Source organism: Gallus gallus, chromosome Z (genome assembly GCF_016699485.2).
Source record: "Gallus gallus isolate bGalGal1 chromosome Z, bGalGal1.mat.broiler.GRCg7b, whole genome shotgun sequence".
Taxonomy (NCBI): domain Eukaryota; kingdom Metazoa; phylum Chordata; class Aves; order Galliformes; family Phasianidae; genus Gallus; species Gallus gallus.
The window spans coordinates 41,341,846-41,369,564 of record NC_052572.1 but is presented as its reverse complement, the minus strand read 5'-3'; the positions used below and the strand labels follow the sequence as shown (position 1 = coordinate 41,369,564).

The following is a 27,719-nucleotide window of genomic DNA, read 5'->3' as shown; positions in this document are numbered from 1 at the left end:
CCCGAGGAGCACCACTTGTCACCGTCTCCACCTAGACTCGGAGCCACTGACCACAACTCTCTGAGTGTGACCATCCAGCCAATGCGTTCATGCCAATGTGCCAATGTGGTCATTCCATCATATACATTTTTTCCCTCCAATTTAGCGACCAGGATGTCATGGGGAATACATCAGACCATGAAGACAGAGATGCAACAGGGCTTGGGACGAGGGGTGGAAGTGACCATGGACACAATTGAACAGGTTATCCATGAACATGAGACATGTTCTGCCCTTAAGGGAGCCAAACAGATAAAACCTCTGTGGAGGACAATGGCTAAGATACAAACTCAAGGAAGCCTGGCAGGTGGATTATATTGCATGGCCACAATATGCCGCTGCCATGGCACTTGCCATGAGCTTACAATGGTGGAAGCAACCAATGGCTGGCTGGAAACATCTATCCTGGGTCTTGGAAAGTACGTCTTGTGTGGACAAGGCACCCCGGAAAGACTTGAGTCAGACAAGAGGCCTCATTTCCAAAGTAATCTTGTTTGTATATACAATTACTATTAACTTTTCCCCTTCCTTTTTTGTTTTAGCAAATAGTTTTCATCTCAATTCATGTGTTCTACTCCACTGTTTCTCCTTCCCTGTCTTCAAGGGTGAGACAAAACTGCTCCAAGACAATTGACAAAATTGAAACAAAATCACTGAATTCAGTGGAGGGGGAGCTAAATGAAAAAGTCTGCTTTTCATCTGCTTTTAATTTCTATAGATTGATTTAGTTGACTGGACTTGGCAAGAAAAGAATTCAGCCATTCTACTTGCAAAACAAGTCATCAGTACAGTTCAGGCAAAAGTATGGAAGCTGTTTCTCCAAGTGGCTTCGCCAAAAGCCTAACTGCAGACACAGCTGAGCTGCTATTATCAGACATATTGCTGAAAGCATTATTTTTATTCAGCAATGAGTGTTTATACACCATTTTCTGTCAAGGCTCATTCATACAAGTGATTTTTGATTAAATCTTTACTTAAATCAAAGAAGGTACAACATTTTTCAACAATACAGTTGATTAAAATCAGCTTCACCTGATAAACATTATAAAACACCACTTTAAAACAGCAGTTGTCATTCAGTTCATATAAAGAAGGCAGGCTAGAGATATTCCATAAATCAGTACTTTTATCCTAGCAATCCCCCTCAGCTGGTACATTACTAGATATTCCATCCTTACCACTGGTACCCGATTATCCTAACAACAGTCTAATCTTTCAAACAAGCTTCACAACTGGAAAATATTTATGAGGAGAGAAGTCAAATTCTGGAGGAACCTAGAAGGGAAACATTTAAAATATTACACTCAAGCAACAGTAGGAGATAGAAAAAAATAATCCCAGCTCCTTTCTATCCATCTGAAACATGTTCCAGTCTGTTTCTGGATATTCCAGTAATTTCTCCCGTGGTCAGAGGTATGAAGTTGTAAAGTGCTGCTGTGCATTCCTTCAGCATCATCTCTTCCCCTTCTGTACCCACCCTTCAGCAGGAAAATCTGAAGGTCCTCTCCTCCCTCTGATCCACTGATCCTGAAAGCCAGCCACTCTCCTTGCTGTGTTCACACAAGTTGCTGGCACACATATCAATTACTCCTTCCTGCTATTGAAGACTAATTTTGTACATGTCATCCCAAGCATACTTCCCAATTTTGTTTCAAAGACATTTAAAACATAAGAATTTTCTTTATTTAAATAATTACAACACATTTCCGAGGGAAAATGAATTGTTGCTTCCCAGTTCTTCTGACAGTCGGAGTAACTACGGCCTGAATCTGCTAATTCAGCTGTGTTATCGTTGCATGTACGTTGCATATATATTTCACATTAATTTAACCTGACATTTTCTTACCTTAGAGTCTTTTTTGTGACCTCCTGCCAGAAGCTTCATGACCACAATATTGGGTTTAGCAACTTTTAGAATTCGATTGACCTATTCAGAAAAGCACAAGTAGTTTTCAGTTGAAAGCATGACTTCAAAATCATTTCAAGGATAACACACACTTGCATACTCTAACAATACTGCAGTCCTCTCACAGTATATTTCACCAGAGATCAAAGCCTTCTGAATTTACTCAGAATTACATTAAGTGGACTAATGATATTTAATAAAGAGGACACTTTATTTGTTCAACAGACCATAAGACCACTGTCTTCCATGCTTAAGTACAGAGACTGTTAAAACTATGACAAATTTCGAGGTACTTGTCCAAAAAACATGTTTAGACAGACTCTAGGTATCTACCCTATACACTGATCCAAACATGAAGTGTTTACAAACTAGCACTGAAAAAACTACTACAGGAAAGAAATGCCAGATTGAAATCTACTTTCCACCCATTCAAACTAATTTTTCCCATCTCTCAGAGAAAATTATCAGGCTCCAGGTAAGCTAGGAATGTGAGGATGTTAACTTCCTGGTAAAACTGATACGTTTTTCAAGTGACACCAGCAGGTATCACACAAGAATGAACTATGTTGCTGCCTGTCATTTACGATACTCAGCAGAAAGAGGCCTTGGAAGGGTGAGCACAGTCCAGATTCCATTATCAAACGTGATGAAATTAACTGCTGTGTAAAATGCCACCACCCTCCTTAATAAAAACATTCAGCTTTACTCAGCATTTTGGAAGAGTAGATGTAAGGTACCCTGGATCTCAAGCAAACTCATTCTATTATTAGCAACCATTAATTTTTCCAGTATTTTAGTCTTACCTCATGGTCTGGATTAGGAATATTCTCAAGAATCATTTTAGCTTGCTGGAAGTGTTTGCTAGCTGCCATGTAGAGATCTGCTGATTGAGGAGGGGGGCTGTACTTATTTAAATCAGACATTTCCTAGCATATTAAAGAAATATATAAATACACATTAAGATCAGTTGCCAATAAGTTGTATTTTTATTACCCTGATTGAAGATTGTGTTGAAAAATATAAATTTTACAGCAGTAAAGTTAAAAACATTTATTTTAAAGGGCAAATACTAAGCAGCAATACACTGTTTAATCATCATTGTACACTGCTACAAAATATTGTTATAAAACAATACCTATTCTCAACAACTTGCTGTTCATTTGGTTACTTAGTCCTATGCAGCGGTGAATAAAATTATAGGGAAAAAAAAAGGAGCTAAAAAAAATACAAAGGCAAATGGATATAATATTACTTACTCAAAGAATGTTTAAGACTCACACTACTCAAATCTTCATTTAATACACCTGAGGCTTCAACTTGTTATTTTTTAGTTAGAGATAAAAACTTCAGTGACAGGGAAGAAGCCATGTCTTCATTTCCACAACAGCTATTCATGGTACTAAATTAAGGAGTGTGGCTGACATGCTATATATTACAGTTTCAGTACCAGACAGACCTGTAAAAGCTCAAAGATTGGCCAACAGATATTTAAGTTCACCGTGAAATTTCAGAATTGCTATATCTGAAGCAGAATAACCCCACATATCTCTAGAATCTAGTCACCAGCTGGAGGAGGATCACTGTTACAGTGAACACTAAGTTGAATACAAGCCAACAGGGTTCTCTTAAGCTCCTTCTAAATGGCAGGCTAATAGGGGGAAAGACCATAAATTGCAGCTTGGGAGATTCAGACTGTATATGAGAAGAAAATGCAAATAATGCAGCCCTGAATCAGGTTATTCACAGACTAACTGGAAAAGAAAAAGTAACAGGATCAGGTTTTCCAAAGAGGAATGTGTATCCTTGGATTTTTTCTGGACTAGACTAGGCACAGATACAGTTGGTCTGATCTACAATACTATTTAGGGATGAGACTGGACAAGGTAGACGTTCACATATCACACTTCCACCCAGCACTTCCATTATTTAAAATGGAAATCTAGGTTTATCCTTGTTTCTTTTTCCTAATTATTGTAGTAATAAAAACGTTCTGCTAGACAAACTACAAAAAACAAGTTTGTCAATGGACTTTCGAGACTTCATTTTCATGCAAATCAACACAAGCATCTTAAACTGCGAGAGCAGACCAATTTCCAAGTACCTAAGAGTCTCACTAAGAATTTTCCTTGCATACAACTAAAGCTAGAACTTCCTACAATTTTGACTTAAAGAATCACAGAATGCTTCGAGTTGGAAGTAACCTTGAAGATCATAGAGCTATTCTATGATTCTCTAGTCTCAACCCCCTGTCCAGAGCCGGAACACCCTTCACTATCTGAGGATGCCCAGGTATGCTTTAATACAATTACTCTGAGATACTGAGAGCTTGTCTTATAACTACAATACTGTCTAAATAAATGATTATTTACTATAGCATGAGTGGTGCTGCATTTTAAAATTACTCACTTTAAACTGCAGGTAGTGCACTGGGGGTGGTGTTATAACACTGTTGAATGGAGCAAACCTGTGCTCATACCGCACTTGTTCACTATCCAATTCAAATTTCGGTTTTCTTACTTTGCCATCCATGTCAAATGCAATCATTGTCTGAAAAGGACAGGATAGAGTACAGTGAGAAGTGTTAGCTTTATGTTGTCTCTTGTATAAACAAGATGAAAGCTATAATTTAGCACATGATTTAGATAGAGGCAAAACAAGTAAAGAATTTATTATACCACATTAAAAACTTGAAATTAATTTTCAGTCCCACTAAAAACAAAGAGGACATGCAATGTATACTTGATTCTCATTAAAAAGAAAGAGTAAAGCATGTAAAAATTACCTTGTACATCCCAGCACACATATTTTGGTATGCCTGGCTCATAGTGATCTCTCTGCTCAGAGGGCGAACTGCAAATTTTAGATAAAGAATTTTTAAGTTCCATATAAGCAAGAGAACTTATTTCAGATTATTTCCAAGAGCGCTGTCCAAACATGACATGTTTTGTTGTATTACATGAGCTAAAACGCTTCTGTAAATTACTCATTTTCATTAAACTAGCTTCTTACAATATACTGCTTGTTGAATTGCATATATCCTAGGAATGTTGTTTCTAACACATTTTTCACTTTTTCAAGTAAGTTTTCTGCCCCCTCTTGAAGTATTTGGTAATTGCGTGGAAGCTCTCAAATATACGTAACTGTACCTCCAAGAAAATAACTGAAGAAATTTCACTTACAATGATAATCATCATCATCATCATCTGTTTCTTCCTAATAAATATAGATAAGCCTAAGTACTGAAATACGTGTAAAAGTGCTAAGTAACAACTGTTGGTATTCAAAAATTTTATACAAAATTGAACAGTAGAACACAGCAATAACTCACCTATATAGCAGAAATCACACCATTCTCTTGCATGTCACTGCTCACTTTCATAAGAAGGTGAGAATTTTTCATGGACTCACTTAGCACTCATTTTAAGACCAGAAATTAGTTTCCCTTTCCATCTGCTCTGTGCATTAGGGTAGTGTTCTGTACTGACTTCAGTTTAATGGTTTCAACAGCACAGTGTTCTGAAGTTAAAGATGTAAGCTAGCTGGCTCGGATTGATCTATTCAATGAAAGCGACTACACCTTCAACATTGTAAATAATGAAAGACAATTGGAGCATGAAAACTTCTACTGCTCACCTGGCTCCTGATTACACAAAATATCACAAGACATACTTAATTACAATCACATGAATGTTACGTTGCCTTCAATGAAACAAATAGATTCAAACAGTCAATAGAAGGTTAAAGCTTTTTTTAAGAAGAAAGATTTTTTACTCTAATATTCTTTGAACTTCCCCTTTAGCTTCCACTGTATAACTAGTGCCAACTGGCCTTATATTTGGCACCTTTTTACAAAGTGTAAAATTTTCTGAATTTCCAGAGCAAAGAAAATTCAGCTGAAATAATACCAAGTTGTTCAAATCTAAATGTTCTCCTTGACTGGAAGACAAGGATATACATACACAGAAAAGAAGGAACAGAGAAGTAGAGAGAGAGCAGAGAAGTAGATTGTCTGCATGGTGTTCAACCACAAAATTAATGCTAAGGTAACTCCAATTTACTACAATCTTACTAGCCACTTCGGCATGACAAAGCTATATTAAATACTACTTAACAAGTGGGTTTGGCTGCCTCTTTAGTCTAACTAGAGAGTTAGACTATTATGATACTGAAAGAGAAATTCTCATTGTCTCTTATGTGGAAGCACCAGACAAAGACCAAGTTTCTAAATGAGATTTTTGCACAACATTGCTACCAGTGAATTTAAACAAGGTAACTCAACATTTTAAAATCAAGAAACATTCTGAAGACAAAGAGAAATTAAAGAAGTATATTGAAAGTTTGGTCTTTGAATTTAGCTATAAAATCTAGTCACAAAAAGCATACCTTTGCAGTCTATAATTCCTTTGGAAGGGCAGTATTTTTCAAAGACAACTGCTGTGGGCCTGTTAACTACACCTCGCAGCATCTAACATATAACACAACTGGTGAAGCTATGAATACAAATGAGTTTGGTTTTTTTTTTTTTTGAAAAGCCTATTTAAATAATAAATGGAAAACTCTTATGCAGAGATTATTTTAGTTAAAATGTTTTACTCTTAGCCTTCATAAACTTCAGGACATTTTTCCCACTCATGTAATTCTGACTCAATTTTTAATTTCAGCTCAACATGGCCACAACAAGAGGAGAAAAAACAAATCTGAGTTACACTTTACATCTCAGATACCTTTCTTCTTTTTCTTGGTTTTCTTGCTACTACGGCCCTTCTGTTGTTCTTCCATTATTCTCTCTTCTGCCATTTGAGAGCTGTCAGCACGGCTCAGCGTTGACATCAACCAAGCATAGAGGAACTCTGATAGGTACCTGTAGAAAAAAGTATATCATTGTAAAGTACTACAGTGTAAAACATAATGCATGCTTTTTAACCGAATGCTAAGTGGTTTACTCAAATAACTTACTCATAGGGACAAATTTTAGGGCAATTAAATCCAGTGAAAAATGTGCACAGTTGAAAATAACAAACTATTCTATATTCTGTTTTATTAAGTTTCAGACTTTAAAGATTCATGCATTACCAAACAAAAGTGCCAAGTTCACACGTATATACACGTGACATTCTTTAAGAGAAATTTTAAAGAATTCTTTTAGAAAAAATTCCTCTTGAGTGTGAGACAGTCCAATAAATCTTATTTCAGAACAAAAGAAATTAAAGAAAAACAACAGAAATTATAGATCCAAACCAGATGACGAAAAAAAATTATGCTTTGTAAGAATTTATAACTCAGGAGAAAAATTACTGGGTAATTTTACAGGCTTCCTCTTTTTCTTTTCTTCACTTAATGTGTGAGATGAAACAGTTGATGAGATAGTTCAAACTATGAGTAATTTTATTAAAAAGGGAAATAAGGCAGGTAAACACACTAAGTTACAGAAAGCTGGGTATTACTTGTAAGGTAGTACTTACAAGCATATTGCCAACTTCTGATAACTATCTGCAGTATTACTTTTCCCACTTGATGTGGGAAAACCATCAACAAAGCAATGCAGAAACATAAAGAAATACACTGAAGTTCAAGTAATGTAAACTTGTCTAATTTCTTAGAAAAAAAAATGACAACAGCTTACATAACAGTTTATTGGTAGCTTCATTAAAAAAACACAAAAAAACAAAAAACCCAACAAACTCAAACTCAACCCCCCAAAAACCTCCACTAGAGGACAGAGGTACTTCACAGTAGATAGGATCAACTTTAAATTTATATTGCTGTATTGAAAAACTGAACCATTTAAAAATCTTTTCTCATTTGGAACAAGTCATCTACTATGAAAAATAACTTTACGTGGATAAAATATAGTGGGGGAAAAATAAGTACTTTGACTTCATATAGGGCGATCATTTTCAGTAAAGGCATGTAACTCATCAAATATGCTTAAAGAATACGATGTTATTTTTACATAGTCCCACAGTCACAACTTGAAACACTGAATTTTTTAAAAATGCTAAGGTGGCCAACAAAATGACTGATCTTGGTAGGACAAAGACAAGACACAAAATTGTCTTCCTTCTGCATTGTTTTCTCTGTCAATTGGTGTATTTTCCAATCATTTTCATGAGAAGACATTATTTCCAAAAGCTAAATGAGAGCCAATTACTTTTTCAGTGAAAATGAAGTACAATAATAAGTAAAACTATAGACCAATAGATTTTTCTTGTCCATTTGTAATTTAATGAACAACAAACTAAATAGCGTTTTGAACCAGCTTAAGACCAAAAGAAAGAGATGAAATCTGTTTTTTAAATGGTTGCATTTAAAACTGAGTGGTAGCACCCCTCCCCCAAGAAGTGTAAAGAAAGCATTCTCTTACCAATATATATAGTAATATTCATGCATACTGTAAAGTTCCAACTCAAACCCACTCAGAAGATACTGTATCATAATACGGAGGTTATGATATAAGACCCAGGTGCCCAAGCATGCCAAATGTTGTCTTTGTGGTTCCTGCTTCAGTAACATACTATGAAGTGCTGCATCTACTTTCTCTGCCTACCAAAAAAGAAAAACAAAGGCAAACTACTCAGTAACAGACAAGAGGAAGAACGTAAGACTGAAAGTGCATTGAAGTTCTCCCAGAAATAAAGAAATCAGAATACAAATACTGACAACAAAGTTATGCTCCCAATTTAAAACAGAAATGTTTTTTCAGATACTGTTGTGTCAGTGGTCTACAAACCGGAAAAAGTTAGAAACATTTTTCACATGAGTATAAGGAAATTGTTCTGAATAGAAAAAAAACGTTTAATACAACAATTCAGGGAGGCAAGCTTGTTAACCAGCAATACCTCTGCTCATATTAAAATTTCAAATTTTAAAATTATTAACAGTCTTGTGAGCACTAGAACTCAGAAAATACGGCAAACTATTACTTGTCTTTCTGTATTTGCAATCACTGCTTCATTTTTTTTTTTTTAAACCTGGCTGCAATGAAATACTGTATTTCTAAGCGTGGTATGCAAGTATGTTTACACTGTGGCCTACCAGAGAAACTAGAACAGACCTATTCAGTCTTAAAATGTAATTGTATAGAAGACGTGAAGTCTCTCACAGTTGGAATATTACTAGTAGTCCCAAACAAAACACCCCATTATACATGTTAGAAAACTAACAGAAAAAAAAAAAAAAGGTGTCTCAAAACTGCAGCATCTGCTGCAGTATTGCAGTAAACTCTCACACAAATCACCTCCAGAGATGCTAGAACACAAAAAATTTCCCCCAATTCCAAATGGCGGTTCTCCTTAGTGTGAGGGTCCTGGGAAATGCTTTATTTCATTACCTCGGACTACCGAAGGAAACATTCCCAGCAGAAAACTTACCTTTTCCTGCAGTCTTTTACTGTCCACTCTGGAGAAAAATCCCAAACAAGCTGGAGTACATATTTTAAATAACTACTGTTTACTCCACATATGTTTTTAAAAACTTAACAAAAAGAAAGCCATTTTCTATTCTACAGAGCTATAAATCCAAATTTTCAGAGGTGTCTTGTAAAGATGTCTCAGAGAATCACAGAACAGCTCCACTGGGAAAGGACCTCCAAAGATCATCAGGCCCAAACTTTAATGCAAAATGGGGCCTAGATGAGACTATACAGCATCTTGCCCAACAGCACCTTGAAAACCTAAAGCAATAGGGATTTTATCACGTTACTGGTTGTTGCAGCAATGATTGTTCTCACTGTAAAAAAACTGCTTTCTTATATCAAGGCAAAATTTCTCCCAGTGTAGCTTGTACCTTTTGACACTTGTTTTTCCTCCACTGATTGTATGTTAAGACTTGTACTGTTATACCTATTAAATCCTGTGAGCTGGGCTCCAGTTATGCTGGCAAAGACACATTACCTGAAGGTAATGAGAACCTCTACCTTGTTGTAATTATTAACAACCAGCTTCACTGTCAATGGGCATATGCCTTTCCTGCGCACTTCTGCTTTGCTCACGTAACTAAAGGAACCTCTCTCATTTCTGTGATCTAAGGCAATTTTCAGTCTTGATCCTTAGCTTCCCTGATGGCAACTTTGCATGCCCTAGCAATACTTCTGTAGTCCTTAGTGCATAGCAGGCCACTCTTCCATAGATTATATGCTTCTTTTTTGCTTTTAAGCACATACAAACTCATTATTTAGGAAGGGTGGCCTCCTGTTCTGACCCCCCTGCTTCCCCTTTGTAGGGGATGGACTGCTGTAATTCTGGAGGTTTGTTACTGATAATTGTCAGCACTTACGAGCTCCTTTGACCTCCATGGATGCCTACCAAGGAATCCCTCATAGCTGGGTGCTAAGCAACCTGAAGTTGGATCTTCTAAAATCTAGGGTTGTTTGTTTGTTTGTTTTTTGTTTTTTTGTTACTTGCCTTCAGTATACTGTACCAAACCCCAAACTCCACAATGTTCTGATCCTGTATCTAAGGCAACCACTGGTAGTTTGGTTGTTAAGTATGTCTTCTTAGTTTGCCAGCAGTAAATTCAGCAGTGTGTTGTTCCTACCAGGCATGTTGAAGATCTGTACCAAGAAGCAGTCTTCAATGCATTTCAAGAACCTGATGGAATTCTGTCTCACCCATCTCTCTCTGCCTACAAGCTTGCAGACTAACAGTTACAAAATGGACAGAAGAGTACAAGAAGTGGAATTGTGACTGAATTACAGACTTAACAGTAGGTTTCCACAAATTTTACTGATATGACAAAGTTAATCTAAAATAAACAAACAAAACAAAAAACCCAAACAAACAAAAACCCAAAAACTCAGTATCTTTTTGTACAACAGATCTAACAAGAAGTATTTGGATTCATCCTTTATGCTTCTGGAGCTGAATTTTAGGAATCCTTGTTTTGAAGTTGTCTTAAAGACATGAGGACAGAGGAGTTGCTTCCTATGCCTATAATCGAATACCGTATGCTCCAATCTGGCAGGAATATGCATGGAAAGAAAGGTTTGCCAGGCTGCTACCTAGGACATTACCTCATCCTGAAGGGTGGCAAACTCCTCTAGAATGTGACCCAGTTTATCTCTCTGACGAGCTCTGTTGTGTCCATGAATTTGAATCAGGCTACAGAATGGCTGAAAGAAACAAAGCATACTTTTAATTTTTCAACGCAACCTTGTGGAGGAGTACTAGACATGCCCTATACATCTATCATCAGAAGGGAGGGTCCTTCAGACTCCCTAGGAAGCCTGCAAGCTAACAGGCAAGCAAGCAACCTGGAGCAATGCAAGTGCCCACTTCTCTGTATGTAAGTCAACAAGAGATTAGTCTTTGAGGAATGTGATCACAAGAGACTGCTTGTAGGACAAGATTTAAGAGTAAGAAATATGTCTTCTGATATTTCCTGGTATTTTCTTGCTTTGTCATTGCAATACAAAGAATCTTCACTTTTTTTTAACCAGAGAGAAGGTAAAAATAATTCGTTTTTTACTACGCATTTTTTGTGGTATGAAACTACCTTGTGAAGAGGTAGTTGGTGAAGATTTCTTGTAACATCAAATGTTAATGAAAGTGTTAGTGAAAGATCTGGAAATATAATATAATACAGGCAACAAAAGAAAGAAAAACAAAAAAAACCCACGTTTTCTGATTTTACCATTTTAAGATGGCCAAGCTTTTCAATTCTGCCTTCACATCAGTTATCTAAAATAACTGGTTTCATTTTCAAAGGTAAGTTTAATCTTGAGAGTACTCATATATGGATGCATTCAATGTAATTGGAATGAACACTTACCCGAACACAATGTGTCACAAAGGAATCAATGTAGTCCTTAGCCTGGTGATTGTTATAAAGACAACATCTAGAAGGAAAATATCCACAGATGGACACATGAATTTAAAATGTCACCTCTCTATGTAGCACAAAATTCAACAAGAAATATACGTACTAATATTTTCACATATTAAGCACAAATTAATACAAAATGTGTACATTCTTCATATGTCTGCCTTTGTAAGAAGTAGTATTTTTCATCATATTATGTACACACATGCAAGTCAATTCAAGACACACTTACTTTGGAGAAAGTACTGGAGGACTGACAAAAGATCTTAAAGCATCTTTCACCATATCTTGCATGAGGTGAGTACCAAACACCTTCTTATTATCTACCAGAAAAGTAGTCTGAAAATGAAAATTTTAGAAACGTGTTAAGTTAAAAGTAATGCTTCAGAAATAACATGTAGGAAACTCTTAAGATACCTAAATATATCAAAATTGCTTTAAATATTCAGACAGTCTGGTTAGTTGACAGTCTTAAAAACAGAGGCATACTGAGTTCAGTCATTCGGAATGAATTCACATAAAATACGGCCCTACTAGTTGTATAAGATGGAACATATAAAATTATTTCATTTCTCTTTCTTCAAGTATGATTAATCAGACAGATGCTTCCAGAGATTAACAGAAAACAGTTTGCACAGTTTCCCTAGAGGCAAATAAAGTCAAATCTGAAAAGAATGGGACCAGTGAAGAACTTTTTCTGTCCTACAGATACTACTACTTTCACTGGTCATGTTTGCTGCTCATTCCACTTTCATCTGGAAGTGTACTGCCCCTTTCCTACATGGCTCTCCAGCAATTGGAGAAACTGTGCCGCCAGGCACCCACAGGGACCATACAAAAATATGCAGCAGAAAGTCAGAACACACGTATGCTATGAAAATGTTTTACTTGCCAGTAGATATTCTCCATCAATTTTACACATTATTTAATTGGGATCAAAGGGAAAGAGGTTCTCACATCCAGGGACACCCTATGCAGATCAAAACCTCCTATAAGGAAGTGTATTTTACTCAGAGTTAAGGAATACATGATACTGTTTCAGGGTAAATGAAGCAGCAATTTGAAAACTCTATTGAATCCTAATCATCAGTTACTGCTGCAGCAACAGAAGAAGTTTATATATGATCAGTCCCAGACTAAAGTCAGCAGATGCAGAACAGCAGAAAAATGCCTGTACAGGGCCAATATTAAGGCACAGGAAAAAGTTCAACACTGTGCTTCAACCAGCAGGTACCAACACAGTCTAAATAATATTTTTTTAAATGTTTTAAAACAATGGGATCAGAACATGCATCTGATACTTGAGTAGCTCCAGAAGATTTTTACAATCTGTGTTACTAAGTAGTGTGCAAATAATGTAGATAATTAAAGCAAGAGGATGAATCCACATTAGTCATGAAAGTTAATTACTTTGCTCAAAGACTGGAACATACCTGTAACAGAGATCTTGAAAGAACACATGGTGATTGCTCACTAAATTCACAGAAAAAATCCTAATTTGTATTGAGGAAAAAGCAAAACAAGCCAGTTTAATATGACAACTCTTATACATGGTTGCATTTTTTTTAATGCACATGCTGTATGCACATACACATACGTACAATTGTGTAAATACACACAGAAAAAGACACGCACACAGACATGTACATAGCATAGCTTATACTAATTTTAAGAAAGGTGGAACAAAAACTATCAAAAAAACCTTTTATGAACTTTATGAATCTATTTCTTCTGTAATTACCAATTACAGAACAGAAGGTTTTAAATTTATTTTTCTCAATTCAACACTGACATAGTACTATTAAAGAAAAAAATAGGATACCGTGAAGCCATTTACGTCTCACCAATATGGAACCAGGTTTGTAATAAAACTGCAGGGTTTAACTAGTAGCAGATGTTTCATGCAAACACTGCTATAATTCATGTAACAGAAGATAAGAAGACAAAGCATTTTTGTGTGGCCTTTGAACTATGCCTGACTTAACTGTGGCTCCCTTGTCAATTAGTGAACATGCGTATGTCAGAGAAGCATTTAAATCTCCTACAATCAGTGTAGACAGCAACTGAGGGCAGCGTGTCTTATTCAGGAAAGAACATACACAGTTGCTTAGCTTTATTTCTATTCAAGGAAAACTTGCTTGAAGACTAGTGCTCCTGTGTTATAGAATACATGTAGGAAAAAGAATGTAGCAGAATGTGTCTGCTATGGCAGACAGCTTTTCAGACAAAGAAAAGAAGTCACAAAGAAATTAACTTCCTTGTGTTCTGCTACTGTGATGCATAATTATCATCTAATGTGCTTTGGAAAAATAAGAAGTGTGAGAAGAAAAAAGGCCTTCATCCAATAATTGAATAAATAAGATGAAGTACCAGGAGAGATAGCAGATACTGAATTGCACACAGCAATACCAGATAAATACACAGAAAACACCAAAAGATTTATTCATACAGCTCTTTTTTTTTCTGCAGCGTGTAACAGCAATGCACGCACCAAATCATTTTTTTTCGTAAATCTAATTGTAAGATTTTATATTTGGCTATAAACATGAAATATTCATACTTACCAATATACAGTGCAAATTAGTTAAGTTTACCACTTCACATACAGTTTTTATTCGGTCTATTAGTTTGGAAAAATAATTGACCATTTCTTCCCTTTTAATTATTTTTGCATACCGAGGGAAAGTTGGAGGCAGCAACCTCTGATTAACAAGAGGTTCAAAGCCCATCATAATAGGGTGGTCTAACAAGAGAGGAAAGAGAGAAAAGCTGCATTTAAGCTGACTTTTCAGAACTGACTTTAAACTTAAAGGCACGATAATAACGATTCAATTAGCCTAAATGAACTTTTTAGCTGACATTAACTTCTGATGATACTAATTATGTAATTGAGATAATGACTGCTATTATGAAACCCTCAACATTTCAGCAGTTACCTGTACAGAAAATGAGGCGCTGCTTCCCGTTCTGAAATGGCATATGCAGTGATTTGAAATGCAATGCACACGATTCAGCGTTCACATAAATCCTGACTCTGAAGTGATATTACTGATTTCAGAAGAAGCAGCACTCAAAGTTCTGTAGTTTGTATAACAAGTAGTACTAGCTCAAAACAAACTGTTTTTTTTTTTTTTTAATATACTTAAATATTGAAGTTTATCAAGATACATAGTTACAAAAAAAAAAAAATTACTTACCTCCCTTAGTGGTATCATTCTGTGCCTGTATACCATGATGCAATGAATTATGGATAGCAGACAGCAAGTCAGCTGCCTGAGTCATCAATTTCTGAGCTTCTGCAACTGCACTTGTCTAAAAAGCACAGGACAGTTACTCACATTTTAAACCAACATATTTTGACTACAGAATTCATCTTAGTTTTGGAGAAAAAGTATGACATCAAAATTCAAATGTTTGAACATAACACTTCTGCAGAGACAAATTTTTTGTGCAAAAAAAAGTGTTCTTTATATTTTACATATCTATATCTATGTATAATATTGCATTTTACGAAGTATTTTTAAGTAAGGTAAGCCTTAACAATCATTACAACTGAAAATCTAGTACACACTACACCTAAGTTGTCCACTCTTGATTTTGCAGATCTGGAGAACAAAAAAACCCAAAACTTTTCTGCCAAATGAAGTATTCCAAAGATGAAAAAATATCACCTATCATTAAAAAAATGCAGATCTCTTAACAATATAGATGGAACAAAAGCTTTCAAGCAAAATGAAATTACTACATAATATCAGAAAATTCCTTATTTTCATTAGAAATATTCATCCATGAGCTGCTGACATGCTGAATTTTCTGCCATTCTATGAAACAAAAAGTTAGCAAAAAGAATACCATTTAAAACAGCTTTCTGTAAAAACAGAATTTTGTTTTAAAAGTACTAGGTTAACGGTCTCTTAAGAAGCTTCAGTTATTTCATACCTAACATCAAACTGGAACACAGATTCCTTTGGAAAAAAGTTTGAAACTCCCTGAAGTGCTAACAGAAGCTGAACACTATCCATAGCTCTGCATAATATCCTCTTAAAGTTCTACCATGTGAATAAACTGCTAAGCAGATCTAAAATCAAATCAAAGCAGGCTAGGAATAACGTACACATAACTCATAGCAGTTAACACAAGCAGAATTTGCTCACACATCACTTCCACCATAGTTCAATTTCTACTCTAGAAATGGTTATACTCAGATACAGTTGTTCACAGCTACTTCTTTTTCTACACCACTGGTGTTTATCAATAATATGGGGATTTGACCACTTTAAATTTTAATTTAATCAAGGACTTTTAAACCATCCAACATACAACTGCTCCAAAGCAGAATTGGTAGGAGCACAACTCCATGCCAGTAAACAAAAACCTTCATGAAAATTGAAATCATAAGCAATATACAGTTACCTACTCTTCTATAAACTCATTCAAACAGAAAGCTTTGTCTTATGTGACAAGCAATTCTAACTAAAACAAGCAGTTTCCTTTCAAAATCCTATATTTTTTTAAAAAATTGATCAGCTATATGGAAAGTTGTTACTTTCCACTTCTCAGACTGAAGAAATTTCGATATAAATACAACACCCACATGGAAGGAAAAGCTAATTACTTTCTAGAGATGAACAAAATACAGTCTGATATCAGGTAACTCTGCAAGATCATATACAATTCCTTTAAGTGATTTCTGGAAGGCTATATTAGTATCAGCTACTGCACTTTCATGTGTTTTCGTAAAAATTGAAAGAAAACTGAGCAATAGCTACTATCAGGGCTTACTTAACCCTGCAGGAACATCAATTCAGATTTATGTAGTATTTGTACTATGTTAGAGAAAGGATCCTAATGCAAACACAAAGATACCATGCAGACATACCTCTTTTTTGGTAAAGGCTATTAGAACAGTCAGTAGTACCCGGGTAAACTTTACTCTGCTGAATACAGCTAAACACTGTTGATGCTGTAATTAAAAAAAAAAAAACACACAGCAAATTACTAAGCAATATACATTAAATCCTGAAACTTATTAAAACAATAATTATAGATTTATTGACTTATACTCTCTAGTCTTAAAAAGATACAAAGATGCTTTGGATAAAGCATAGCCACTGGCTATAGCTCCTATGCAAATGTCACTTCAGCTTCAGCTTAGGTGAACAGCCATAAGCTGCTGAAAGAAACTGGTTTTCCCTCTTTTTCTTCCCTCTGAAAATCCTATTATAATTGCTTTCTGAACAAAATACTGTCACTTGGAAAGAAAACCCATACCCTTCTATATCAACCACACCAAATACATTAATTACCATCCTTTCTGGAAGGAGCAAACTGCTTCCACCTTCTGCTGCTAACTTCTCCCTTAATGGAGAGGCTATCAACAGGAGTAAAAGCTGTTGGAAGGAAATGAGTTGAAAAAGTACAAGCCTGTTAAGACCTTCTACTTTGCTCATCATGTCTTCTTGAGAGGTAAGCAGAAAAATGGCGGCACTGCAGCAGCACTATTCTGCCACCAGGATCAATCTGGAATTCTTTCAGTGCTTAAAAGTCAAGGTACTATGTAGGGCTACGATAAGGGCCACTCTTAAAAAGTAGCTCATACATGATAGGTGTAATAACAATGGTGACACACACTCCCCACAAGCTAAACTACTCATTTAAGTAATATTGTACTAACCCATTAAACTGAAAGTAAAAAAGTAAACCAATTAATTACTTCAAGTTCAACTTCAGGATCTCTCTCTTCTCCTTGCCGACTTCGAGTGCTCTAAAAGGTTAAGGAATTTGAAATAATTTATTAAAAACTGTAAAGGAAAGTTACTGATAAAAGCCCTTTGTCCTCTATAGAAACCCTTACGAGTTAAATAACACTAAAAAAAAAAACATTTCTAAGTTCAAAACTTCTCACCATATCATCTTGTTTCTTAAGTAATCTCCGGCAACCATAGCTGCCACAGTACACTCTGAAAACAGTGCATTTACCCTCCTAATGGAAATTCTAAAAATATTTTGACAAAGGAAGATTGGTTCTTAATATCACACAAAGTACTTGCAAAAATGCCAGAAATTAAATAGAGCTTTCTCTGTCACAGCCCAGTGTCACGCTCTACATCAACATTCCACTTATTTCTAATTATATAACTATTAATGAATTTAGAAAAGGCTTATGAGTTCAGCATCTCTACCTAGAAGGTGAAGTACCATCATTTTATGCAATCCACTACAGCAATCCTTCTGAACAAAACACGCATGCATAAACACACTTGAAAAAACTTGAAAACACTCAAAAACCCCACAACCAGCATTTACTAACATAATTTTATTCTTCATAATTTAGCTCCCTCTCTAAAACCTGTGTTAAGGACACTTGAAGTATAATCAACAAAGCAAATATAAAAGAAATACCTTCACTCGTCTTTGCATGTCATCTTCTACATCTTTTAGCATACCTAGAAAACGAAAAATTCAACTAAAAGCAGAGAAATGTTCTTAAGTATAACTAAATCATTTAAATCAAAAGTTTTATGAGGAAATAAAGGCTAATGGGAATGCTCAAGCATACATAAATAATCGTGCACAGAAAGACTACTGTACATATGTATGCATACAGTGATAACGTTTGTATCCACGGCTTTAGAAGTACAAGAGAGCTTTTTCCTTACAAGCAATCTGTTTAGATGACAATAAGTAGCAAAGTAGAGAAGCAGAATGCAAGAAGAGTATGTTCTGGTGGCTTGTAGCTGTCCTAGTACTAGATGGTTATACTTTTGTCTGGCACACAGAATCATAGACTGACTTGGGTTGGAAGGACCTCAAAGATCATATAGTTCCACATCCCCAGCCACAGGCAGGGCTGCTGACAGCTAGATCAAGTACTAGATCAGGTTGCCCAGGGCACTATCAAGCCTGGCCTCGAACACAACCAGGGATGAGGAATCCACAGTCTCTCTGGGCAGCCTGTTCCAGCACGCCTCTGAAAAACTTTCCTCTGCCATCTAGCCTAAACCTCCCCATCTTTAGTTTAAATACACTCACCCTTGTCCTGTTACTATCTACCTTTGTAAAAAAGCTGATACACCTCCTGTCTATAATCTCCCTTTAAATACTGGTCTTGTCTTCACTGATGTGCTCCAGCCCTCTGATCATCTTTGTGGGCCCCCTTTGGACCCTCTCCAAAAGCTCCACATCTTTCCTGTTTTGGGGCCCCAGACCTGGATGCAGTACTCCAGATACTAGAGCACTTCTTTTTCAGGCATTTGACAAATAACCAGTCGAATCATTTCTTCAAGAAAAAGAATAACCAGTCCCTATTTTTACCCAACCATCATTTTTCACAAGGCTAGTACAAAACTTAACACAGACATCCCTACCAATTCATTAGATTTGGTTGAAAATAAATGACATGCTTAAAGAGAAAGCAACTAAAAGGTAGACACACAGAAAGTAGAACTTGTACCTGTAACTCTGAGGTCTGTCACGCTGTTGGCCATTTTAAATCCATATGTCATTGATTGGAAATCTTCCTAAAATATGAAATCACAGAAGCACGAGTAGTGAAATATACACAGTTACAGTTTTAAGCTTGCTTTTTGTTGCTGTTGTTTAACCACACCAGGTATAAAATACAAGTTTGGTTTTATTCTACACAGTGGAATACACCCCCAGTTATGGGTGACATTCCTGCTAAAATTCTGCACAAATCTTTAATACTAGTATGTCTTTCCTAACTCTTACCAAGCATCATCCTAACAATATGTTTCAAAAAACTATAGATGCACAGTACTATTTAATCCATTTGAAGACTCGTTATTAAAAAGTGACTTGTCCAAGCCCAGAGAAAACAAAGGATTTCTCCAACACAAGGGCACAGAAAGGACCACCATCACAGAAAAAGAGATTCTCATTCCATTGATACAGGGACATTTCAGACAAATAACATGGCTACCTAAAGTACAAAATGAAAACAGAAAGAAAACCACATGTAAATTTTATTTGAAATGGGTAGCCACAAATTTGCATTGTTTCCTGAACAAAATATTTATGTGGCTCAAATACTGAAGCAAAATAAAGAAAAGAGCATTAAGTGCCTCATTTAAAGAACAGTGCATAATAAAGAAATCAAGTGTAATACTTTCAGGAGCATGAACTGCTTGAACTGCTTCTCCTATGGCACCCTTCAATTAAACAGTAATAAATTTCTCTAGAACTGTTTCACTTGTGTTAAAGAGCCTACATATGATGTTACATACAAAACGACAGCATATCCTGAAACGTACCTCCTCAAAAACAGCTGCTTTGTTGACTTTTTCTCTGGCAATATCACAGATTTTTAGGATCCCCAGAGCAAAAGCCTTCATAGCAGGATCTTCTATGAAGTCTGGATTATGAATATAAAGGCAAGTGAATACTGTCTGTGCCAAGGAATGTCCTTCTAACCATGTTATCTACGGAAATGAAAAAGTAAATGTTTTACTCATGACAGCCAAGCCCTCATTTATACACTCCTACTCTTTTTGCATCTTACTGACCTTCACTGAGTCACTAAGGAAGTCTGTAACATCACAACTCTCTACCTAACAGAAAGGGATGCAGAAGGTGTTTCAACTTTTAGCCACAGCCCTTCAGCTAAATTCTGGTGTGGGAGAAACTTCTAAAAAGTTCAGCTCTGATCTCTGTGGCTTAGACATGACATTAAGTTGAGAGACCATCAAACACAGAAGTTTCCTTTACAAAATCCAGTATGAAAAATGAAATCAGCTATGAAACAATTCAGCAATATTCTACATAGCTTCTTTTCACAATCCACTCTCCCCGCTACTTCCACATTTTTAAACCAGAGTGAAACCTTCAGTAATCCAGAACATGATTTCTATCTTGAAATTTCATTAAATACAGTATGGTAAGATTCCTAAAATGATGACAGTTCCTTTCTCTAAAATAAAAAGAGAAAGGAAAAAAAAAGTCTATGAATCGGGAAGGAGAAATTACGTTACACCACATCAAACACATACTGATCTTAATACGACTTTTTGTGAATAAAACGTATAAAATGAAGTAATTTTATTGACATCATTTTAAAGAATATCTAAAAATACCGTGAATCATTTACTGAGTAGGTTAACGTATCTATATGTGGATATATAGATACATGTGGATATATAGATACACACAGGAAAAAAAGTTACAACTAGCAAATAACTGATAATTCACATCTCCTTTTTAAACCCATTTAGATTATTTCCTTTCCACTCTCAAAATGCTGATGAAAGCTTGGAGTCTATGATGGCTCTAAAAAACTGAGCAACACTTTGCGTAGATAACTGTGCACTCACTTCCTACATAGCAAAAACTAACATACAGTAAGCAATTAGATACAAAAAAAAAATCATAATTTCTGAATCTTTTTTTTTACATTATTCAAAATGCTACCAGTTCTCTTCTGCAATGATTTCTTTGAATGAAAAACAAACACATATAAAAATCAAACTTATGACCTGTTATATTATCCAATGCAAATATCTCAATGGAAATCAAAATGCAAATCATCTATTTTCTGATCAGTGGTTCACTATTCTTGAGTTCTACTCCTTTTTCTTTTTTCAATCTGGATTGAGGGATTACATTTTGAAAGCAAGAACATTAAATGCTAATAGCAGAGAAATCCTTACCAAACAACAAAAGCACGTATCCATTATTCCTATCAGCTCAGGTGAAGTGAGATCCTTTATCTTAATGGTGCCATCCTTAAAAATAAAAGCAAAAAAAAAAAATTAATATGGAAGACTATAGCCAAAAAGCAACTTATTATTTGTACAACCAAAAAGGAAATTACAAATTGGTTAAGACTTCTGAACATTTGCACACTTTACTGATCAGCTTCATGATGTTTCAAGAATTCTCAAGAAGTTTACTTTCCATCATTGTGTTCAACTTTGACCAAACATAGAGCTCTTCAAAGAAAGCGGTAAAATAAAACTTCTGATCTACAAATATCCAATAAAAGCTTAAAGCCAATTAACAGGCAACACTTAAAAACACAAACAGTATGCAAAGCCACAGTAATGACTGAACAAGGAATACTATGCAGGACTTACTCTCTGAAGGCTGCTTTTTTACATTGTGGATTCTTGCACAGAATTTTACCGCCTTGAAGGATCAAGAAAGCAGAGACCCCTTTTCTTTAATTTTATTTGGTCAGTATATATATATATATATATATATATATATATATACACATATATATACACATATACACATTGCGTATTATAATGTGTGTGTGTATACATATAGATAGATAGATATAGATCTATCTATATATCTCTATCTATCTATATATCTCCTCTACAAGTGCATTGTTTCTTCCCAAGTAACAGTCTTTCAGCATACTTTTGTAAACGTTGACCATGCATCAGAAGTTAATCATCACTGTGAATGCTGTTAAATTTGACAGCTTCTGTTCATGCTAATGAACTGAACCAATAGTCACAAAAGAGTACAGAAGCTGGCTTCCCTTCAGCTATCTTCATATAAAAGACAGAAGATGCATGGGACGACTTGCAAAACTATTTCCAAAATGTATTTATTTGAGGTATTAATATTAAACAATTTTACAGTAATTTTCACAGGAAGAGTTAGTATCACTGTAGTAATGTAAACAACAAAAAAGGCAAGCACCACAAGTTACTCATAGAATTCTTTTACAGCCAGTGAGATGGCAAAAACTAGAAACACAAACCTTAATAGCTTGCTCGAAGTTCAGAACTTTTCTATTAACTTGGTTTCCAATCATACCAGCATCCATCTTGGGATCCATCATTTCAATGGCAGACATTGCTTCAAAAAGACCAAAACTAAGGACACCAAAATAAATATGTTCCAAATTTGATTATTTTTATATCAAACAGTCTTCATAAATCAGTGTAGAAGAACATATGATAACAAACTGAGTACACTGTATTCTGACTGCTGACAATAAGCGACATGAACACTATGATAGATCTTGAGAGAGCACGGTTTTCACGAGTCTGAGGACTGTTTAACAGGTATGTCAGAAAAGACACGCTTAAAAGTAAAAGAAATTGCTTAGTATTTATTGAGCAGAACAGAAGAACACCCCTTAGCTAAATATCCCATTTCTAATCCTATGTAAGTGTAGAAAAAGGCTTATTGTGTGTTGGGTTATTGTGCACTCTAATTCTGAAAGGCATTTATGTATAAAACTATGCCTTGTGCTTTGATTCTACTGTGGTGACATCCCTGAACATAATTCTAAGCCATTAAATAGGATGTTCCTTCCAGTCTTCAGAATTATTGGTCTTCAGCAAGAACTGTTTTCCTTCTTTAAATGAAGAGACTGGAAGATCTTAATAATGTAAATTTTCTTTAAAATATTTTAATCTCACTTCATTCCTTAAAAAAATCCAGCCAGATCTTAGCACACACTTTTTCTTTTTTTTTTAAGTATATTTTTTCTTCACATGTAGAGCTCCCAGTTTCCATTTTGGCATGGAATTTTACCATTACTCTAAAGTACACAGCATGCTTACCTAAGCATGCTAATGGAATCCAAGGTAAATTAATTTAAAAACTTGAAACTTTTTCTGGTCTTTTTGCATGAAAGTATATCCATGTAAAATAGTAGGTTTACTAGTTTCAACATTACTGACAATAACTTATCATGTCAGCATTAAATCTATTAAGTGAAAATGTAATATAATCACATTTGAAAAGTCATGGCTGTCAGGTAAAGTCCCCAGGGACTAGAAAAAGGGAAACATCACTCTCATTTACAAGAAAGAAGGAAAGGAGGACTCAGGGAACCACAGGCCAGTGAGCCTCACCTCTGTGCCAGTGAAGACCATGGAACAGGTCCTCCTACAAGACATGTTAAGGCATATGAGGAACAACTGGGTGACCCGAGACAGAAAGCATGGCTTCACCAAGGGAAGGTCATGTCTGACAAATCTGGTGGCCTTCTGTGATGGATTGATAGCATTAGTGGACAAAGGGAACATTTACTTGGACTTCTGCAACGCCTTTGATATGGTACCCCACCACACCCTTATCTCTAAATTGGAGAGATATGGATTTGAAGGGTGGACCATTTGGTGGATAAGGAATTGGTTGGAAGGTCACAGTCAGAGAGCTGTAGGCAAGGGCTCTCTGTCCAGGTCAAGGTCAGTAATGTGTGGTGTCCCAAGGGAGTACATCTAGGGTCTGGTACTCTTTTAACATCTTGAACAACTATATAGATGATGGGACTGAGTGTACCCTCAGCAAGCTGAGTGGTGTGGTTGATATACCAGAAGGAAGGGATGCCACCCAAAGGGACTATGATAAACTTGAAAGGTGGGCCCTTGTGAACTTAATGAGGTTCAATAAAGCAAAGTGCGAGGTTTTGCACTTGGGTCGAGGTAATCCAGGTATGTATACAAACTGGGAGAAAAGCAGCCCTGCTGAGAAGGACTTAGGGGTCTTGCCTGATGAAAAACTTAACGTGAGCAAGCAGTGCGTGCTTGCAGCTGAGAAGGCCAATGATATTCTATATTCCATCAAAAGAGGGAGCAGTCAGTAGGGCAAGAGAGGCGACTGTCCCCTCTACTCTGCAGTCATGAGGCCTCCAAGTCTGGGGACCCCAACACAGGAAAAATGTGGGCGTTTTGGAGAGGGTCAAGAGGAGGGCCACAAAGATAATGAGAGGGCTGGAAAACTTCCCCTGTGAAGACAGGCTGAAGGAACTAAGCTTGTTCAGCCTGGAACAGAGAAAGTTGAGGGGAGACCTCATTGTGGCCTTCCAGTATTTAAAGGGAGTTTATAAACAGGAGGGAAATCAACTTTTTACATGAGGAGACAGTGACAGGACAAGGGGGAATGGTTTTAAACTAAAGGAGGGAAGATTAAATTAGATGTCAGGAATTTTTTTTTTTTTACTGAGGGAGTGATGAGGTGCTGGAACAGACTGCCCAGAAAGGTTGTGGATCATCTGTCCCTGGAGGTACTCAAAAGCAGGTTGGATGAGGCCCTAAGAAATCAGATCTAGTACTTGATCTAGTGGCTGGTAACTCTGCCTGAGGCAGGGGAAATGAAACTTGACAATTCTTGAGGTCCCTTCCAACGTAAGGCATTCTATGACTATACTGGCAATAAGAAATGTTCAGCCTTCATGTAAACGCATCACAGACATGCTCATGAGGATTAATAATACTCCAAGCACTTAAACTACTTTAACTAAAGTAAAAATTTAAAAAACTTAGCTGATACTGCATGTCTTGCTCATTATTAAGCATTAATATTTAAAAAAACATAACTGTCCAAAAGGTATACTTACAGTTTGTCATGAAGCAATTCTCCTAACTTTAGTTCTACGAAGGAACAAAACACAGTAAATAATTACAATCATAAATTTAGTGCAACTTTACCAGCATAACTGTATTATTTTAAAACTGTACAGTCTGAAAGAGAACAAAGCATGAGAAGCAAACCAGACCATTCTACTCTACCTTTACTTGCTTTCATTTAGCACTTTTACAGCTGTAAGGCTAAAAATGGCTCTTCATAATCATTCCTACTCCTTCTCTGTGACACCAGCACCCGAATCACCAAACTTTAAAATCTGAATAGCGTGAAACATAGGACAACAGTTTTCCATGCTCCTTTACGCAGATGTCTAATTTTTCAGAGGAGGTGTTTACTGAAAGGCTTGGTTTTCCTCATTATTTTTAGCAAAGCCTTCAGATACACCTGACTGGCATATAAACCATACATGATTAATAAAAGGGAACTATTTAGTGGTATAAGAAAATTATGTCAATAATTCTGTGAATTATTGTGTCTCATAAGCTGCAGTTTTACATTTATTTTTCATAAGGTCATCATAAAATCAATTAAAAAATATATAAATTTGCCATCACAGCAAACTAATAGTTAACAGCAACAAAGGCTTTGTTTAAATGAAAGCAATTGTCTCCGTGTGTCTGGGGTGTACTACATCCCCTCTGAAGTTGAGCCTTAGTTCAAAGATAAAAAAATGAAACAGTGACCAATTAAACGAACAAACAATCAGATCCTATAGATTCAAAATTTACAGAGAAAATAGTTGATTCTGTATAGATAAATGAGCTTTCCACTCAGTAGGACACAGAAAAAACTCTTTGAAAAAAAAAAAAAAACACAACAGAAAATAGATGCAAAAGTGCATACAACAACAAAAAGCACAACAAAAATCTGTATGCAATCTAGAAGAAGTAAGACAAGGTTCTCCTGATATTTCCAGCCTTGCAGAAAGTCAAACAGAGGAAAACACACAATCATTGTAGTCTCTTTGTTTGGAGCTTGAATGTGGGTCACACTATTTACTTAAGCAAAAAACTATACTCAGTTCTCCAAGGATTCAAATTTTTCACACAACACGAGCACTACAACTCACCTCTACAAGCTTCTTCAAAATCCTGGGTTATATCTACCCAGTCTGTATTACTCTTTTCCATCTTGTCAGGCATGCCAAGCTCCCATCCTGAATCATCATCTTCTACTGAAGCTTTCATAACCATGATACTGCTCCTTTAAAACTGTATAAGACACACTAAACATTAGGCACAAATTACAGAAAGTGTTTCAAGGAAGTTATTTTTTTTTCCTGCAATAATACAGGAAGTCAGGGAGACTAATCTAATTTCATCTAAATGGCTACTATTACATATAACCAGCTTGAAAGGTATTCACTTTCTCTACCACTTGTTTATAGGCTACAAACCCTCAAAAGCTAAGAACACCAAAACTTTGTCAGTACAGTGCCATAACAAAGTTTGTACTGACAATCTAGAAATAAGACACACGAGAAGAACCTCCCCTAAAGAGGATGTAGACAACACAGTTTCATCTTCTGGTGTTTTACACTGCTAGGAACACAAACGTCCTCCCGCTGCAACACAAAAGGTGTTGTTATGCCTCAAAACATACTTGTGGGAATTTCCAATACGAAGACCACCGACAGAGTGTTATGCAACGTCAGACTAAAACGTAGTTTTGGAACACCAGTGGCCAACTGCTCCAAGCTGGTGCCGCAGTCCCACGCGTGGGGCAGCCCGAGGAGCACTGCACGCATACCGCTTTCACCACGTGGTACCCAATCTTCCCTTGTTCTGTGAAGGATGTCAGCACAGCTGTCAGGCAGCCCCGCGTCGCCCGACGGAAGCAGAGGCTTCCAACAAAGGCCTCCGTGACAACGGACCTCCCGGGTGTCAGTGATTAACAAAGAGCGGCGGTGACCGCGCGGCTTCCGAGCGGCACTCGAGAAGGGCCCCCCCGCCCCAGGCAGACCCGTCCCTCAGGTCAGTACCTCGCCGGCCCTCAGGAGGCCGCAAACCACCGAGCTGTGCGGGTCGGGACGAGAAGACACCTGCAGACACCGAACGAGAGACCGAGATGGCGTTAGGGCCGCTAACTCCGGACCCCTCGCCGCCCTCGGGGCACCCGGCCCCGCAGCCCGCGGCCGGACAGGCTTCCCCCCACCCACCTCCCCGCACCGCGCACGCCGAGCGCTGCCTTTGCCGCCCCCGCCGGCTGCAGGGCCCCGTGCCTTGGCGGGCCTCATCCCGGCGGGGTGCGGCGGGAGGCGATCGTGCCGTCCTCACCTTCGCGCGGGGCGAAGAGTGCAACTGCGGCCTCACCCGCGGCCTCACCCGCGGCCTCCCGCTGCACCCAGCCCCCAACCAACAAACCTGATCGGCCGCCTCCAGCACCGAATCCCGGCCGCCGTAACAGAACGCATGCGCACACCCTTCCCTTCTCCCTTCCAGAGCGCATGCGCGCACGCTCGCTACCGGCGGCGGGGGTGCATCGCGAGAAGGGCCGTTGGGCTGGCGCTGCCTGCGCTGCCGCCTGCTCTCGGTGAGGGGCGGGGCGGGGCTAGCCGAGCGCGAGAGGCCGGCTGTGGTTCCGGGGTCCTGTGGGTGAGGAG

The 27,719-nt window shown here is 37.1% G+C and overlaps 2 protein-coding genes across 6 annotated transcripts in view; one reads left to right on the top strand and one right to left on the bottom strand.

Moving 5' to 3' along the window:
* Nucleotides 1-918: 918 nt before the first annotated feature.
* Nucleotides 919-27,518, bottom strand: NAA35 (N(alpha)-acetyltransferase 35, NatC auxiliary subunit). 4 transcript variants are annotated; one of them, XM_046905467.1, is made up of 24 exons: nucleotides 27,394-27,518; nucleotides 26,867-27,158; nucleotides 26,187-26,328; nucleotides 25,089-25,122; nucleotides 22,497-22,611; nucleotides 21,430-21,504; nucleotides 20,038-20,205; nucleotides 19,218-19,284; nucleotides 18,167-18,210; nucleotides 17,478-17,528; nucleotides 16,644-16,727; nucleotides 14,962-15,076; nucleotides 14,329-14,507; nucleotides 13,198-13,257; nucleotides 11,997-12,103; nucleotides 11,714-11,780; nucleotides 10,956-11,054; nucleotides 8,310-8,488; nucleotides 6,670-6,806; nucleotides 4,728-4,795; nucleotides 4,352-4,492; nucleotides 2,749-2,871; nucleotides 1,886-1,966; nucleotides 919-1,314 (listed from the first exon to the last, which is right to left on the bottom strand). In XM_046905467.1, the coding sequence occupies exons 3-24, from the start codon at nucleotides 26,308-26,310 to the stop codon at nucleotides 1,255-1,257; spliced, it is 2,178 nt and encodes a 725-aa protein (XP_046761423.1). In that variant the 5' UTR covers nucleotides 26,311-26,328; nucleotides 26,867-27,158; nucleotides 27,394-27,518; the 3' UTR covers nucleotides 919-1,254. The 4 variants fall into 4 exon arrangements, with proteins under 4 accessions (XP_046761423.1, XP_015135797.1, XP_015135798.1 ...); XM_015280311.4 differs by having other exon boundaries at nucleotides 27,099-27,158; XM_015280312.4 differs by having other exon boundaries at nucleotides 27,481-27,518.
* The window catches only part of AGTPBP1 (ATP/GTP binding protein 1), a 70,937-nt gene continuing 70,116 nt past the window's right edge, over nucleotides 26,899-27,719 (top strand). For both annotated transcript variants that reach the window (NM_001398327.1, XM_046905450.1), the window contains exon 1: nucleotides 26,899-27,090. The gene's annotated coding sequence lies outside the window, so the exon portion shown is untranslated. The remainder of the gene's footprint in view (nucleotides 27,091-27,719) is intronic.